This window comes from Calidris pugnax, unplaced genomic scaffold, assembly GCF_001431845.1.
Source record: "Calidris pugnax isolate Ruff unplaced genomic scaffold, ASM143184v1 scaffold38, whole genome shotgun sequence".
NCBI classification, from domain to species: domain Eukaryota; kingdom Metazoa; phylum Chordata; class Aves; order Charadriiformes; family Scolopacidae; genus Calidris; species Calidris pugnax.
In genome coordinates, this window is record NW_015090995.1 from 567,189 (window position 1) to 581,529 (window position 14,341).

Here is a 14,341-nt window from a genome sequence, read left to right on the forward strand (position 1 = left end):
TAATTTTACCCCAAGGTGAGTGTAGGGTCTGGCCCCCAGTCAGTGCTGCCGCTCCATTTTTGCGTGCCCAGGTGGATGTGGTGCCGCTCCAAGGGTGGACAGAGCTATTCTACATCCACTCCCCAAGTCTCTTGCTCTCTGGAGGTGACAGAAGCTCCTCATCCTGTAAATGGGCGTTAATTAATGGTGATCACCTCCAGTCTGTGTCCCTCTGCACCTGGTGTGGGAGAGGGGACAGAGAATCCTGTACTGACGGGTCAGCGCTGCAGCTTCCTGCGGTGTTTGAAGGGTTTTAGAGATGGAGCCACCTCCTTTGCTGATGTCAGAGGCCTACACTGTCAGAAGCAGCTGTGAATTTAAGGGGAAATAGTTTGAAATGGGTTTATTTTAATGAAATAAAGCGAGGTGAAATGTTTGCCTTTAATGTGCTAGAGAAATCTAAAGGTGGGGCTTTGGCAATAATCTTTCCTTGTGTCAGGTAAATACTGCAGGTCCCATGGTCGTGTTCCCTGGGGAGTGCCCAAGGGTGACTAATAATTCTCAAATAAGGGACCAGTTCTTGTGCTGGTGGCATCAGTGCTGCTACTGGGCCAAAGCAGGAGATGAGAAACGGGCCAAGTTGCCTCAAAACATCAGTTTCTTGGAGAAGTGTCTGTTGTTGGAGTAAGTGACCTATTCTGGTGGCGTTAACAGATACGCTGGAAGGAAAGGTTAAAAAACCACCCATAATACATGTTTTTCAGTGATATCACAATAATTTATAAAGTCATCAAAACAAATTCAACATCTATTAACAAGCTGATCTTGGAGGCAATATTTAAATTACCAGGACATTTTGGTGAAGCTGAAGGCACCTTGAAACGAGATGGAGTTAGTGGTAAAAATCCTGCTGCCTTCTGCAGCATCCTCTTGAGTCCCACTGTCCCACCAGCTGCACAGCTTCCTCTGCTCTACTTCATACAAGTCCCATTTGGTGCTAACTCAGTAGGAATCACCCTCTCCCTATCTACATCAGTATTTACTGTTCCATACCAGGCACAGATTCTGCACATTGATTGGAAAGAGACAAAAAATTGCTTGTGGTTTTTCTATTCCTTTGTGTCAGACAGAGGTCAAGCAACTGGTTTTCCACAGGCACCTTTCTGACTTTTGGAATTCTTTTCCTCTAGGTGTTTCAACAAGAAAACAGGGAAAAAAAGGCCGCAGAGCCCAGCTGGCCACCCTGTTTCTGCTGTCAGAGTCCACAGGGGTATTTATCAGCCAAACAAAGAGGCCACACCGAGTGCCAGGGAAGCTTTTGTGACAATGGAATCCTGAGCTATTTCTGTATAATGGGCTCTGATACCAGCCCCTGCTCTATCCTGCCTTAAGTGAAGTCACTCTGTGTGCTCACAACTCAGTCACCCAGCAAGGAACAGTCCTGCTCTGCACTCACAGCTCATTAGGAAGTAGCCAGCCCTAAGAAAAGCACTGCTTAAGACAATGATGGGCACTTACCTGCAGCCAGTTTACTGCAACAAGGAATTAAAAACTCATTCTAGGTAGCATTTTGACAGGGAGAGAAACTCCTTTGACTCTTCTAATCAGAGTTGGCCCCATAAAAGCTACAGCAGGAATGGCGTAAGAGGGAAGATCTCTCCCCTTGCAACCTGCTTTGAGGAAGATCTGTCATTTCTACTGCTGATTAACAGCCTTCTAAAAACAGAAGGGCATTGCTTCATGGGGAGTTTCCAGGTGGGAACTTAGTGAGGTGTCACAGATCAAACCACCTGCAGTTCTTTTATTATTTTAAATTGTAACTAGAGGGTAGATTTGAACTGAAGCCAAACCAGGCACACTGTCCTTCTGGAGGCAGCTTAATTAATTCATCCAGTCAGTACAACGTGGCCAGAGTGGTCAGTGACCCCCTGAGCTTGCCCTGAGCCAGGGAGCTGAGAGTTCACTCCAGCTGCAGGAGGGACACGGACAGAGGTCTCACGTGCCCGAGAGCACAGGCACTGTGTCGGGTACCTCCTCCTGCCCCTGCCCTAACTCTGCACCTGATCGCTGGGAAACCAACAGGACAGCATGCTGGGACACAGGTTTTTGGTTACAGACCTGTTTACTTAATCATCTGCCTTCTGGGGAAAAAAACTGGTCATTTTATCAACTCATAAAAGCAGGGAAACCAAGCTGAGGAAGGGGATGAAAACGAAACAAATTCCTTATCTCTGGCTACTGTGACAAATTCACTTGATTCCTTAACTGAAGTAGCAGTAGTTTGATTCAGGCTTTTTTTTTTTTTTTGATTCACACTTTTACAACATCGTATTTTCAATGAAACCACTTTTGCTGATACCTTTGACAGCTTCTTTAAGTGGTCAAAAAATCACTCATTTGCAACAAATCAGCATATTCAGTAGGATCCTAAATCAGGATTCGTGACAGCTGCCCCATGATAGGACCTTCCTACAAGCCAGCACAGTCCCACCACGCTAACCGAGCAGCTCTTCAGCTCTCAGCTGAGAGGTACAATTGGGGTTTTTTTAACATTCATTAGGTTTCAGTAACCTAAAAATATCGAGACTGGGGGCTATATGAACTGCTTAATTAGGTCCCAATCCTTACAACTTTATTAGTGGCTTTTAAAGCGTGTATAAAATGACTCAACGTCCAAGAATGGCAGTCTGATAAGGAGCAGAACTGTATTAAACCAGCAGGGGAAATCAGACCATTGGGCCTGTTTTGACCTGTTCAAAAGATCAAATTGAAGACAGAGGTCTAAAATTGAGGAACACGCCTCAAAGGCAATTTGTAGAGAAGCCCTGGAAAAAGAGCTTTCTCTGCAACACCAATTCTGAAGAGCTTTAATGAGCCCAGGAAGCTACAACTGTTCAGATGAGCTATTACTTTGAATCCGACCGCCAGATTTGTTGATGGCACAGGAAAGAAATGTTTTCTCCAAAAAGGAAGGTAAAAGTCTTCCATGGCAATACAGGGTGTAGTATTCACAGAGTTCAGCATTCCCTTGATTTGTGTGTCACATGTTTAGCTTTGTGTGATGGCCAACTGCTGTCTGATACCTGAAACTGTGGTGTGTTCTGGTTGAGCTTTCACACGAGGCTTCCTGGCCAGGACACCACAGTGAGGGTGACTTTGTTCTTTTGCTCCTTCAGCATTGGGATCAGCTCCGAGTTGCTCATTCCTATCGCTGGCACTCCGTTTACTGCCACTATTTCATCTCCACACCTAATCAGAAGACAGAAAACATGCATGTCAGGACTTCATTATTGTTAACACTGCACCCTAGGACCCCCAAGGACATCTAGATGCTCAACTCTTTGGTGAAGGAACTTTTTCACTAGATGAATGATTAGGGGCAAGGAAAGGATGCAAGCAGTGGTTGGTGTCAGAGGCTTTTGACCCCTCTGGGTCAAAGAGGGGAAGGGAAAAGGAGGATGCTGCTGGTACTTGTGTGACACAGCAGAGAAGGTCACCAGCTGTGTGACCAGCTGTCCACTCAGCAGAGGGAAAAGCTACAGAGAACCTATATCATAGAATCATAGAATGGTCTAGGTTGGAAGAGACCCTTGGGATCATCGAGTCCAACCATCTCCCCTCCTCTACAAAGTCCTCCCCTACACCATGTCCCTCAGCACTGCATCTAAACGGCCCTTAAACACAGCCAGGGATGGGGCCTCCACCCCCTCCCTGGGCAGCCTATTCCAATGCCCTATCACTCTTTCAGTGAAAAATTCTTTCCTAATGTTCAATCTAAACCTACCCTGTTGGAGCTTGAAGCCGTTCCCTCTCGTTCTGTCACTAATTACCTGTAAGAAGAGACCAGCACCAACCTCTCTACAGTGTCCTTTCACGAAGTTGTAGAGAGTGATGAGGTCTCCCCTCAGCCTCCTCTTCCTCACACTAAACAGTCCCAACTCCCTCAGCCGCTCCTCATATGATTTGTTTTCCAAACTGATAAACACACTCATCACCCACGTTGCTCCTACAGCTGCTGGACTAGCAGTCACTAAGGTGAGGCGCTCACGACTGGAGCACACTGTCGCACTGGAGCTCTATCCAGTAGATGTTTCAGAGCCCTGCTCTATGGCACTCCAATCTCTCTGGGCAGTGGTACCATCCAGCTGGGACCATGAGGCACTGAAGCCAGCCAGCTCCCTTCCTTGTGTCTAACGGGGAAAGCACCTTGCTGTGCCAGCCCTCAAATGGGAGCCTGGTCCTCCCGCTGAGGCTCTGACCCAGCTCTGTTCTGGTTTTCAGGGGAGCAAAGCCCAGCTCCCTGCACTGAAAGGGTGTCCCTTCCAAGATGGCAGCCTCACTTTTAGTTTTTACAGCCCTGCTGAGAAGCTGGCTCTGTTGGCTCCCAGAGAGCCAACTGGGGGGTTCTCCAGCTCCACTGCTCACTCTCCACTCGCTGCAATTGTTCACAAACAGGTCAGCAAAGCTCGTTTTAAGCTTCCTGCACAGGAGGGCTTTTGTTGCTGTAACTGGGATACTTTTCCTAATCCAGGAGATTTTATACTCTGGAGCCTGGCAGGATTCATCTCAAACATCCCCTTTCTACGTTTATCTAATGACTCAATTAAAACCTTTACAGCCTTTTTAAGATGTAACTGTTAATTCCTTTTAGTTGCACCTTTATAGAGAAACTAAACCACTTATTAATATAGACTTGGTTTGTTACAACTTTGGTAACAGTATTAACTGCACAAACGAGCGTCTAAGAATTCGGAGTCATTAACTTTAAGCTCAGCTAATTAAAAAGGTAAAAGACAGCCCCTCAGTGACCTGGTGCACACTGATACAAGTACCCATGGTGTTTCTGACACAGCGACCCGCAGGGCAGCTCATACGTACTTCAGTTTCCGGTCTCGGAAGGCAGGAGTCCCCGGGACTATGGTTTTGATGAAGAAGGGTTGGTTTCCTTTGCTTTCCTCAAAGCCTCCAACAATGCTGAAGCCCCAGCTTTCCAGGTTACCTTTGCTAAGGACAATATCTTGACAGAAGTGAAGGTAGCTGTGAAGACAAGCACAGTCAAAACCAGAGAAAGCTGATGAGTGTGTTTCAAGGAAAACCATCTAAATAGAAAATTATGTTTTCCCTTGCAGAAAGCGCAGCTATGGAACAGTCTCCTATTTATTTTCTTTCTTTAAGGACTGGAGGCAACCCCTTTGCAGGGCACATTACAGGGATAATTCTCAAATCTGAAGATGCCAGTCCTTTAGAAATATTTTCTCAGCATTGTCAGTGCTAGTTTAAGAGTTAGCAGAAAATTACCATAATCAAAAGGGGTTTGTGACCTGAAAGACTCATGAATAAATTCATGAATTCTCCTAATGAACACGCACAGTACTAGTGACAAAAACAAATTAATCATGAACAGCAGTTACACCCATGCAATATATGGGAACCAAGCTTTTTTTTTTATTCCACCTGTACACTCCAGGCTTGGTACAATGGAGGCATTCAGCAGCTCCGTATCACTGACGGAAAGCAAACATCTGAGCTATGGCAGCCTTTCTTTTACTGACTCTCAAATTGGAATATGAAAAGTCTTTCCTGGAGGAGCTACACCCAGGCTCGCTGTGTACAGGAGGAGATCAGCCTCCTCGGAGAGCCAGCAGAGACCACTGCTGAATGCCAGCCACTGAGGTCTGTCACCTTGGAGAGTCCCCAAGCACTAACAGCGCTCGCTCCTTCAGTTTGTAGCACAGAGACGGGCAGAGCCTTGGGGAGGCGTCTGAGGAGGGGTGGCAGGAGCACAGCCCGTGGACTCTGCTCACAGTCAGGGTACCTTCTGGCACTGACAGAGCTACACTCTGTGAAACTGCCGCCCATCGCCCTGCTGAAGTATTCCAGCAGCTAAACTTTTCCTAATAAACGTTTTTGCCTCAAGGGCTTTGCTCGAGCAGTTTGCAGATGAGTTTCAGATTTCAAAAGCCTTCTCAGTTAACTTCTCACTAGGAGAGGGATCCAATTACCTACTTTCAAACTGTAATTTACTTTTGTACGAGTTCTTCACACAAACACTGGAAGACCCAGCTGCAGCTCACGGATGGTTTACTTCTACTGGTACCACACGAGTGTAAAAATACAGCTGTGAGAAATGCATGTGGCAGCTCGTGCAAATAAATAGCCCAGAGAGCAAGAGTGGCAAGAATTACATCACCAGAGAACGTAAAAACATTAGAAACGTTCTCCAAGAGCTGGAAAAGGTAGTTTGCTAGAAATCAGTTCACCGTGTAAGAAAGGGTTTTTAGGAAGAGAAATGTGAATTTACTATCATGGAAAATAACTGTGGGAAAAGAACTTCAAGCTTTACAGAAAGTAAAGGTGTGAGTTTTATTCTGACAAACACCCTGCTGAGTTTGCAGTCCTGCAGACTTTTAGAAACTGCTTTTCCACCCCCTGAGAATTATCTGTAAGCCACACCGTGCACGGTGATCAGAGTCAAAGCTTTTACAGAGAAAAAATAAATTGATCTTTCAATTCAGTATTTCCAGTATCTTTAGGATTCAGTGTGCAATGAATTAGGACACACACACCCTCCAAACCAGCGTTTTGAGATGGTATTTTATAGTATCAGTAGCTGGTATTGATTTAATGTAATAACTATGAAGAAATCAGGTAAAGTTCCTATGCTGTCTTCTGTGACATATGCAGTGACGATGATAAACATTCAGAAGCAGTAAGTAGTAGCATACAATTAACCTGGAACGCTCACCACCACCAATTACTAACAAAGCAAAGAATGGAGAAGGAGTAAGTTTACAAAGACATCAGAGGTACCCACAGTTCTATTAAAAGACAAAAAAAATGCCAGAAAGCTACCAGCCAGCTGGGTCAGCACAGAAATACCTCAGGGGCCTGAGGTTAGGTGGAAAAATACTACTACGCTGTCTTTCTTATGAAGATGTTTGTATCTTCATTGGAAGTGCAGCACTGGCTGTGGCTTTGTGCCACCTAACCATCCTCACAGCCACAGAGGAACAGCAGACAAATTCAGAGGCCTGAATTCAGGTCGGAGTAAGAAAGGAAGACTGAAGAGTAGAAAGGGCAGGTGAAATCACTGCTCCTTGCTTCAGCAGCAAGGTACAGAAACAGTCAAATGAAGAGAAGCCAACATTAATACCAGCACCAAAGAATTTTGAGCCATGTATTGAGTGGCAGGTGATGTCAATATACTCTTGAAATGAAGGCAGGTGACCAATGAGCAAAGAGGGTTCTCCAGTCCCTGCAGCAGGAAGTGTGGTGAAGCTGCAAGCCACCAGACATCCAAATAGATTGGAAAAGGAAGGAGGAAGAAAGGCAGGTTTTGCCTTGCTATGCCTCACTGCAGAAGCACCCATGAGGAACTAACACCGGCCAGCATCTGAGGGTTTGCACTCAGGTTTGGGCTACCCAGGTGCAGGTGGGGCTAGTTCATACCGGGCCTGCACGGAGCAGACGGGCTGGTTCCCTGGGAGAGCAGAGGAAACCGAGAGGACGGTGCTGGGTACGAGCCAAGTTGCAGTTGCTGGAGACACAAAAGCTGCCTTCCTTGGGCTGTTTTGTTTAGCACTTACTGGCTGCTAAGTAACACAAGGATAACGTCACAGAGGCTTTGTTAGGATTTCTTCTTTCAGGTGCTTCAAGAAACAAGGCTGTAAATAATCTGGGCTTCCCACAGAAGGGTTTGGCTTTAACGTTTCATGTGCATCTCCTGCACGATCCTTCTCTAGTCAGCCAGAATGAGAACAGGCTCTGCCTTTTACAGCTGAATGTATTTTGATGACACTTCTGAAATATGGCTACTGTCCAAGAGAAGTAGGGGAATGATGCATCACACCTTAAAAAGCAGTGGAAGTTTCCTATGCATTCACTATACTGTGATCTTGTTGACAAATAAGGCGTTACGCTGCCTCAGAGCTAAACCAGTAACACTTCCAAGTCAACCAACAAAGCAATTTTATCAGTGTTTGAGTGAAAGTCAACTCTGATTGAATAAACCTCTAACAGTCACTGAACAAACCTACCTTGGCAATCCAAGCCATGTGATCCAGAGAGGAGACCAGCTGAATCCTTGCTCCTTGATATCCAGAGAGGGCTCTGTCGAGTTCACTGAAAGGATTTCCAAGGCTTTCAGTACAACTGAGTGGGAAGCTGCGTTAGATTTCAGTGCTGAGACAGCTTCATAGTAGTTCAGGTGAGTCAAATCGATGCCATTTATGCTCAGAAGTACATCTCCTGGTGATTAAATAAGACAGGATTATTACAGACCTTTGGCTATGAAGCCCATTTCTGCCTCAAGATCTCACATGGAATCCTGTTTCCAGCCTCACTTTAGTGTCCAAGTCCAATTTTCACTGAAAAAACCCCAAAACCCAAACCCTAAAGGGTTCTGAGATTTCTAAAGGGTCTGAGAGCCTCCTTACCTCGCTTGATTCTGCCATCCCTGAATAGGCATCCGATGGGCTGCACACTCGTTACATATATAGGGAGCTTGTTTCTGTTATCCCTTCCGCCTCCAATTGTTATTCCTAAAGATTCCTTTGGTTCCTTTTTTATTGCAACTGTCTTTTCGTGACTTACATATCCCTGAGGTAAATCCTACAAAGGAACGACAGTACAAAATGCAGCTTCATTAATGCAATTAACATGAGAAGCCCAGATCTGGAAGAAAATAACAGAACATCATATCTTGAATCTAGAGCATTTCAGCCATGTGGCTGGATGTCAAAGTCAGCTTCTCGTGTACTTGCTTTGGGTGGAACACTGAAGTCACAGTGTGATTTGTGTGGTTCCCACTCCTGTACCATAAAGGCCTCTGCTCCAAACCAGAACCATAACTTGGTGTCACTGGGCAATGCCCTGAACGGGCTGTGCTTGATAGATGTCAAGAAGCAAATCCCAAACATCTCATGGATGATAAATTTCCCATTGCCCTTTCCAGACAAGAAAGGATTTAAACACTCATTCTGCATCAACATTAGAGACGTTAGAAGTAATTTTGACACGTTTTTCCATTAAAAAACTGTGTTTCCTAGTAGATGAGAAATACATGGTTCTCTAGTACCAAAAGCCACAAATCAGCTGCTTTGCAACAGCTCAAGAAGAAATGGAGCTACTGATTAGCTTTATGTGCTGAATCACCACCACAGAGCAAACAGTTCAAGAGGGACAGGGAACTACTAGAAAGAGTCCAGCGAAGGGCAACAAAGATGATTCAAGGATTGGAGCATCTCCCTTATGAGGAGAGACTGAGAGAGCTGGGACTCTTTAGTCTGGAGAAGAGAAGGCTGAGGGGAGACCTTATCAATGCCTACAAGTATCTCAAGGGAGGGTTGAAGGAGGAGGGAGCCAGACTCTTTTCAGTGGTTCCCACTGAGAGGACGAGGGGCAACGGGCACAAGTTGGAACAGAAGAGGTTCCACTCAAATATGAGGAGAAACTTCTTCACAGTGAGGGTGCCAGAGCCCTGGAACAGGCTGCCCAGGGAGGGTGTGGAGTCCCCTTCCTTGGAGATTTTCAAGACCTGCCTGGATTCAGTCCTGAGTAACATGCTCTAGCTCTAGGCAATCCTGCTTCAGCAGGAGAGTTGGACTAGATGATCTCTGTGGTCCCTTCCAACTCTAAAATTCAGTGAAATAACAGATCTGCTGGACCAAGAGTAACCAGTGCTTTTTCCGTTATTTACAAACCTTACCTTCTGGTAGGTAGATTTTCGTCTGTAGTGATTCTGGTCCAGTCGTCTCCGATGGTGCACCGGGCTTCCTCCATTGCTGCTGCTGCTGCTGCTGTTATTGGATGTGCTGCCATCTTCCACCAGGTCCGAGAGCTGCACACCCAGCTGCCTCAGGACGACAAAGTTCACTCTGGATTCAGTGGTCTGCCAGGAGAAACAAAGAGAGTGTAAATAAAATCGATAGAAAAATAAATTAGAAATTAGGGACGGCCCCTGTGATTTTCTTGGGGAGAGAGAAGGGTTGGCATTGGTTTCTACAAAGAGTCTGAAACGGGACTATGCCGCGTGACGCAATGTTTTTTTTTGAAATGCCACAGAATCATATGGGGAAAAGAAAAAAAGTCATTAGCAAATGTTAGTCAGAAGGAGCTAAGGCAGGTTTCACTCATGCCTCCCTCCCCCACAAATGCCAAACAAGAGAAAATGGAAAAGGATGATTAATTCCTCCACTTCATAACCAAAATAGCATATTGTGTTGTGATACAAAATGAACAGAGCCGGAATGGTGACGGGTCCACACGATGGATGACCTTGATATGAGTATTGGAGGCTTTTTCTTTTATTGTGAAGAAACTTGTTAAAACTCCTTCCCTCCCAGCTTATGCACCATGTCTATTGTTCAGCATCTCCCACCCATTTTTTTCCCAGAGTACCTGAAGGCACGACCTTTTGTCTAAGGTTGCTGCCAATTAAACACTTAACCAGCTGTAAGTCTGGCCTTGGCAGAACTACAGGGAAACTATTGACTATTGTTACTGCTCTTCTAATTTGGTTTGTTCTTTCAGATAATTTGACAAAACCTTATTGTGAAGGACTCCATTGGAATAAGGCCTATGTCCTTAGTTGGGGCATTTCCTGCAACGGATGAGAGAAGAACGGTTGCTGCTCTCACTTCTTGACACAGGACCCCGTGTCCCTGGTGCCACAGCACCCTGACAGCAGGGAATTCCCTGGAAAAGGGACTGCAACAACTGTTTGTTTGTTTGTTTTTTTCTTTTTCTTTTTAAACTAGTACAGGAGAGTTTTTCTTTTCTGAAATTTAAAAGCATCTTGCCTCCACAGTCACTTCAGATAGAGCCATTTTTTTTTCCAGACAGTCAACACACCTCCATGTCTTCATAAAATATATTATAATCATCATGTTCTGAGATGGGGATTTGCCCTCCCGTTCAACCAGGACTGTATACAGTACATATGGCTGTGCATATATATATGTATATATAGCTGTAAGTGGTACTTTACAGGTAGAAGGACTCTTTTCTGCACACGGTTTGCAATGAAAATTAAAATTCCATTTAACAAGGAATTTGAATCAGCCCTCAGAAGAACAGATAACCTTTGGAAGACTCTCACAGTTTTACACAAACGTCACTTCAGAAGGAATTCAATCCCCAAACCTAACAAAGGCCGTTCTGAGTCTGTGGTTACTGATTTCAGTGGGATCAAGAAAGAGTTCTTCATTCAGGAATTACGTTTGCACATTGCAACAGAAATACAGCAGCACTTGTGGGATGCAAATGTAATTCTAAGAGGCCATAGAGTGGAATCACATCTAGAACATAGAAAAAGGGATCTCAGTACTGGAACTCTGTTCTTTCTCTTCTCCCATGCCACTGCAATCCTCTGCTGATTACAAGGAAAATAACTGGCTTTTCCCTCACTGCTGACCTCAGATCCTTTCCGGGATATAAACAGTATGTGATGAGATGCATTGTGTCGGGATCTTTAGATAAAAACAGAAACTGGAGGTCATTGCCTAGGGAGATAAAGAATTTAAACTGATCTACGTGATATCTGCTGCACATGTAGCAGTCCTTAATCCTTAACCAAAATTCCTTGCCCACTCCTTCCACCAAAACATCTGGCATGCTGCAACAGCCGCACGTCCCTATGGCACAGGGAAAGACCACCTCTCTTCTACCCATTTAGTATTTTAGAATGGTTTTAGCCTGAAGTGCCTCCCTTCCCAAATGCAGATAAAATGGGGAGGGCTGGCTTCAAATCAGTCAAAAGGGTTCTGTTCTGTGCTTCCTGCCTGTCACATCTCCCAGCAAACACCTTCAGTTTGCCTGTTTGAAGCACTAGAGTCTCTACCAATCTCTCCTTGTCTCTGCTGCTTGTGTCTGCACAGCACATATGGATATTCACTCCGCAAGAAAGGCTCCAAACTCCACAGCACAGAAGAGATGCAGTTGCCTTAGCTGAACCGAAGGGCCATGAGCAACTGCCTCACCTCAGACTCGTCAGAGATGACTCACCATGGATTCCCACTCTTCGTGTTTATCTTCATTTGGAAGAGGTGCTTCCCACACATCCGCAGGGAAGTCACTTTCCCAAAGAGATATTTCAGGGAATGCAGTTTGCAGTAGTGTGGCTCAGAACAGGAGCCCTGCCATCAATGCAGGCAGCTGCGGAGTCATGAGCCATAAACCTCACCATGTCATAAATTACCTGGATTATCTGCGCAGCGGACTCGGGTGTTCCTTGCCTCAAATCCTGGCCGTTTATTGACAGGACTCTGTCATTCCGACTCAGTTTTCCATTTTTGGCTGCCAAACCTCCCTCTAACAGATCTAGAATAAAAATCCCTGCCTCATCTGTCTTCCTGATCAGCTTGATTCCCAAGGGTTCGGATCGGTCTCTCTTTATCAAGGTAACGTGGATCACTTCCCGATTTGTAGCAGAAGTGGAATCCTGCTGTGCAGTCTTGTTGGAAAAACCCTTCTCCTGCAGGACCATGAGGTGGAGAACAGGACCTGGGTGGCGCAGGAAGGAGACAGCTTGGCAGTGAGTCACACTGCTGATGTTGACGCCATTCACCTAGAAAGACAAACAAACCGGAGTCACTAATCAAAACCTACATAATTTAGGCACTGTCCAGAGTGCAGAACATCACAAAGTTGGAGACAACTCCCTGTGCGATGCTGTGACTGCAGCAGCTGCTTCTGATGAGCATTAGAGAGCAGAGTTTTCTAAAAAAAGAATGCAGAGGAAAGCAGATGCAATTAGACCACAGTTGATGGTGAATAGCTGAGGACAGGGACAAGACAGGACAATTCATATAACTAACAGACCTGAAACTGCAAAACATTAAATTGTTACATCCATGGCAATACAGCACTGCTTTCCCTTAACTTCCAGTGTTCAACGCACACTCAGAGAAGACTCAAATCAGAGACTACCCATCCTCACCCTTAAGTTAAAGAATGGTCCATTCAAGCTTCTGGAATCATCAGTCTAATCACGCTTTTAACAAAGTAACTCTCAGAAACTAGGTCTTGCTTTGTCTGTTGTCACATAAGACACTGTGCAGTCTTCTTTTAGGGTGTTAATAGGGAACCTGTCCTTTTTACAACCCAGTCAAGACCGAGACGTGTACAATACAACTGGATGAAACAGAAGTTACTCTTTTGTTCTAAGAAACCAATTCGGAGATTGTATCAGCTGCTTGTGCGTGTGGGGCTGCCAGTCCTCACTGCAGTCCAGAGTCCAACAGGATAATTAGGGCCCTATGGCTCTTCAAATGCTTGGGCAGCCATAGCCAGGAGGTGCCAACAGTTCTCGCTCCATCTAGGTTTTACAAGCTTGTGTCACCTCAATTAGCCCACTGCCATGCAACGTGATTAATTTGGAAATGACATCTGGCCCCGTGGGTCAGCATGGTATGAGGTTGGTACACTTTATTACTCACAGTACATATCTGATGCTTTACTTCAAGTCGTAAGGTCTTACACTTCGGACCTGCCCATTGAGAATATGCAGCTTAAGCAACGTAGGAATTCTCATAATTGCTTGCCCTACTAACTCGAGCACAATCCTTTGGAGATAAATGGTGCTACTGGGTGAAATTATCAGTTAGAAATCTTTTCATTTTATCCCAAATGGACTAAAATTTCAAAAAGCTGTCAAATATGCAAAGTAAATACGAGCATGACTGGAAGGAACCTCAAAAGTCAGCCCCAGCAGACAACACAATGCTACTGACACACCAGACTGAGCACTGCTTTTAAACCCTCAGCTGAAGAGATTTCCCAGTTTTCCCAGTCAGCTTTCCTCCCCCAGCCCTCCCCTAAAGTCAAGGGAAGCAATGAGACTAGCAGTGGGGTTTCACAGACCTCAAGAATATGGTCCCCAGGTGCTATTCTTCCATCCGCAGCGATGACAGAATCGCGCAAGACTTCCTGAACAACGATGTTTCCGAGTGGGGTGTCTTTACCCCCAACTATCCTCATCCCCAGCTCTTCCTCCGGGTCTTCTCGGTGAATTTCAATTGTGGTAGTTTCAGCCACAAGACTAGTTCTCTGAGGAAGATCTGATTGTGGAAATTGAAGAGAAAAAACAACACTTTAATAGAATTTTCTTTCACGCAGCACCACAAGATTTGTAGCACTGGCAGGTTGTGTCCAAAGTAGCACCTGAAGGGAGAGCAGCTATCAGGAGAGGGTCAGTTTAAAAACTTTAAAAGCTCCTGCTTCTTTACAGTTTCTCCAGAACGTTTCCCATCTTCTCCTAGCTTATGGCAAATTTAATCTCTTTAATTATTATTTCTTGAGTTTTATTACAAGGCATTCAGTATGTTTCACTTACCATTTAGAGATTTATTTTTCTCGTAGCCTA

General features: G+C 45.1%; 1 protein-coding gene across 1 annotated transcript in view; it reads right to left on the bottom strand.

The window, feature by feature from the left end:
• Positions 1-396: 396 nt before the first annotated feature.
• The window catches only part of LOC106895627 (ligand of Numb protein X 2-like), a 30,327-nt gene continuing 16,382 nt past the window's right edge, over positions 397-14,341 (bottom strand). The window contains exons 4-10 of the mRNA XM_014955154.1: positions 13,840-14,036; positions 12,176-12,544; positions 9,686-9,868; positions 8,415-8,589; positions 8,016-8,226; positions 4,858-5,016; positions 397-3,228 (exon numbers count right to left, since the gene is read on the bottom strand). Of these exons, the coding sequence (XP_014810640.1) occupies positions 3,093-3,228; positions 4,858-5,016; positions 8,016-8,226; positions 8,415-8,589; positions 9,686-9,868; positions 12,176-12,544; positions 13,840-14,036 (1,430 nt within the window). The 3' untranslated portion in view covers positions 397-3,092. The remainder of the gene's footprint in view (positions 3,229-4,857; positions 5,017-8,015; positions 8,227-8,414; positions 8,590-9,685; positions 9,869-12,175; positions 12,545-13,839; positions 14,037-14,341) is intronic.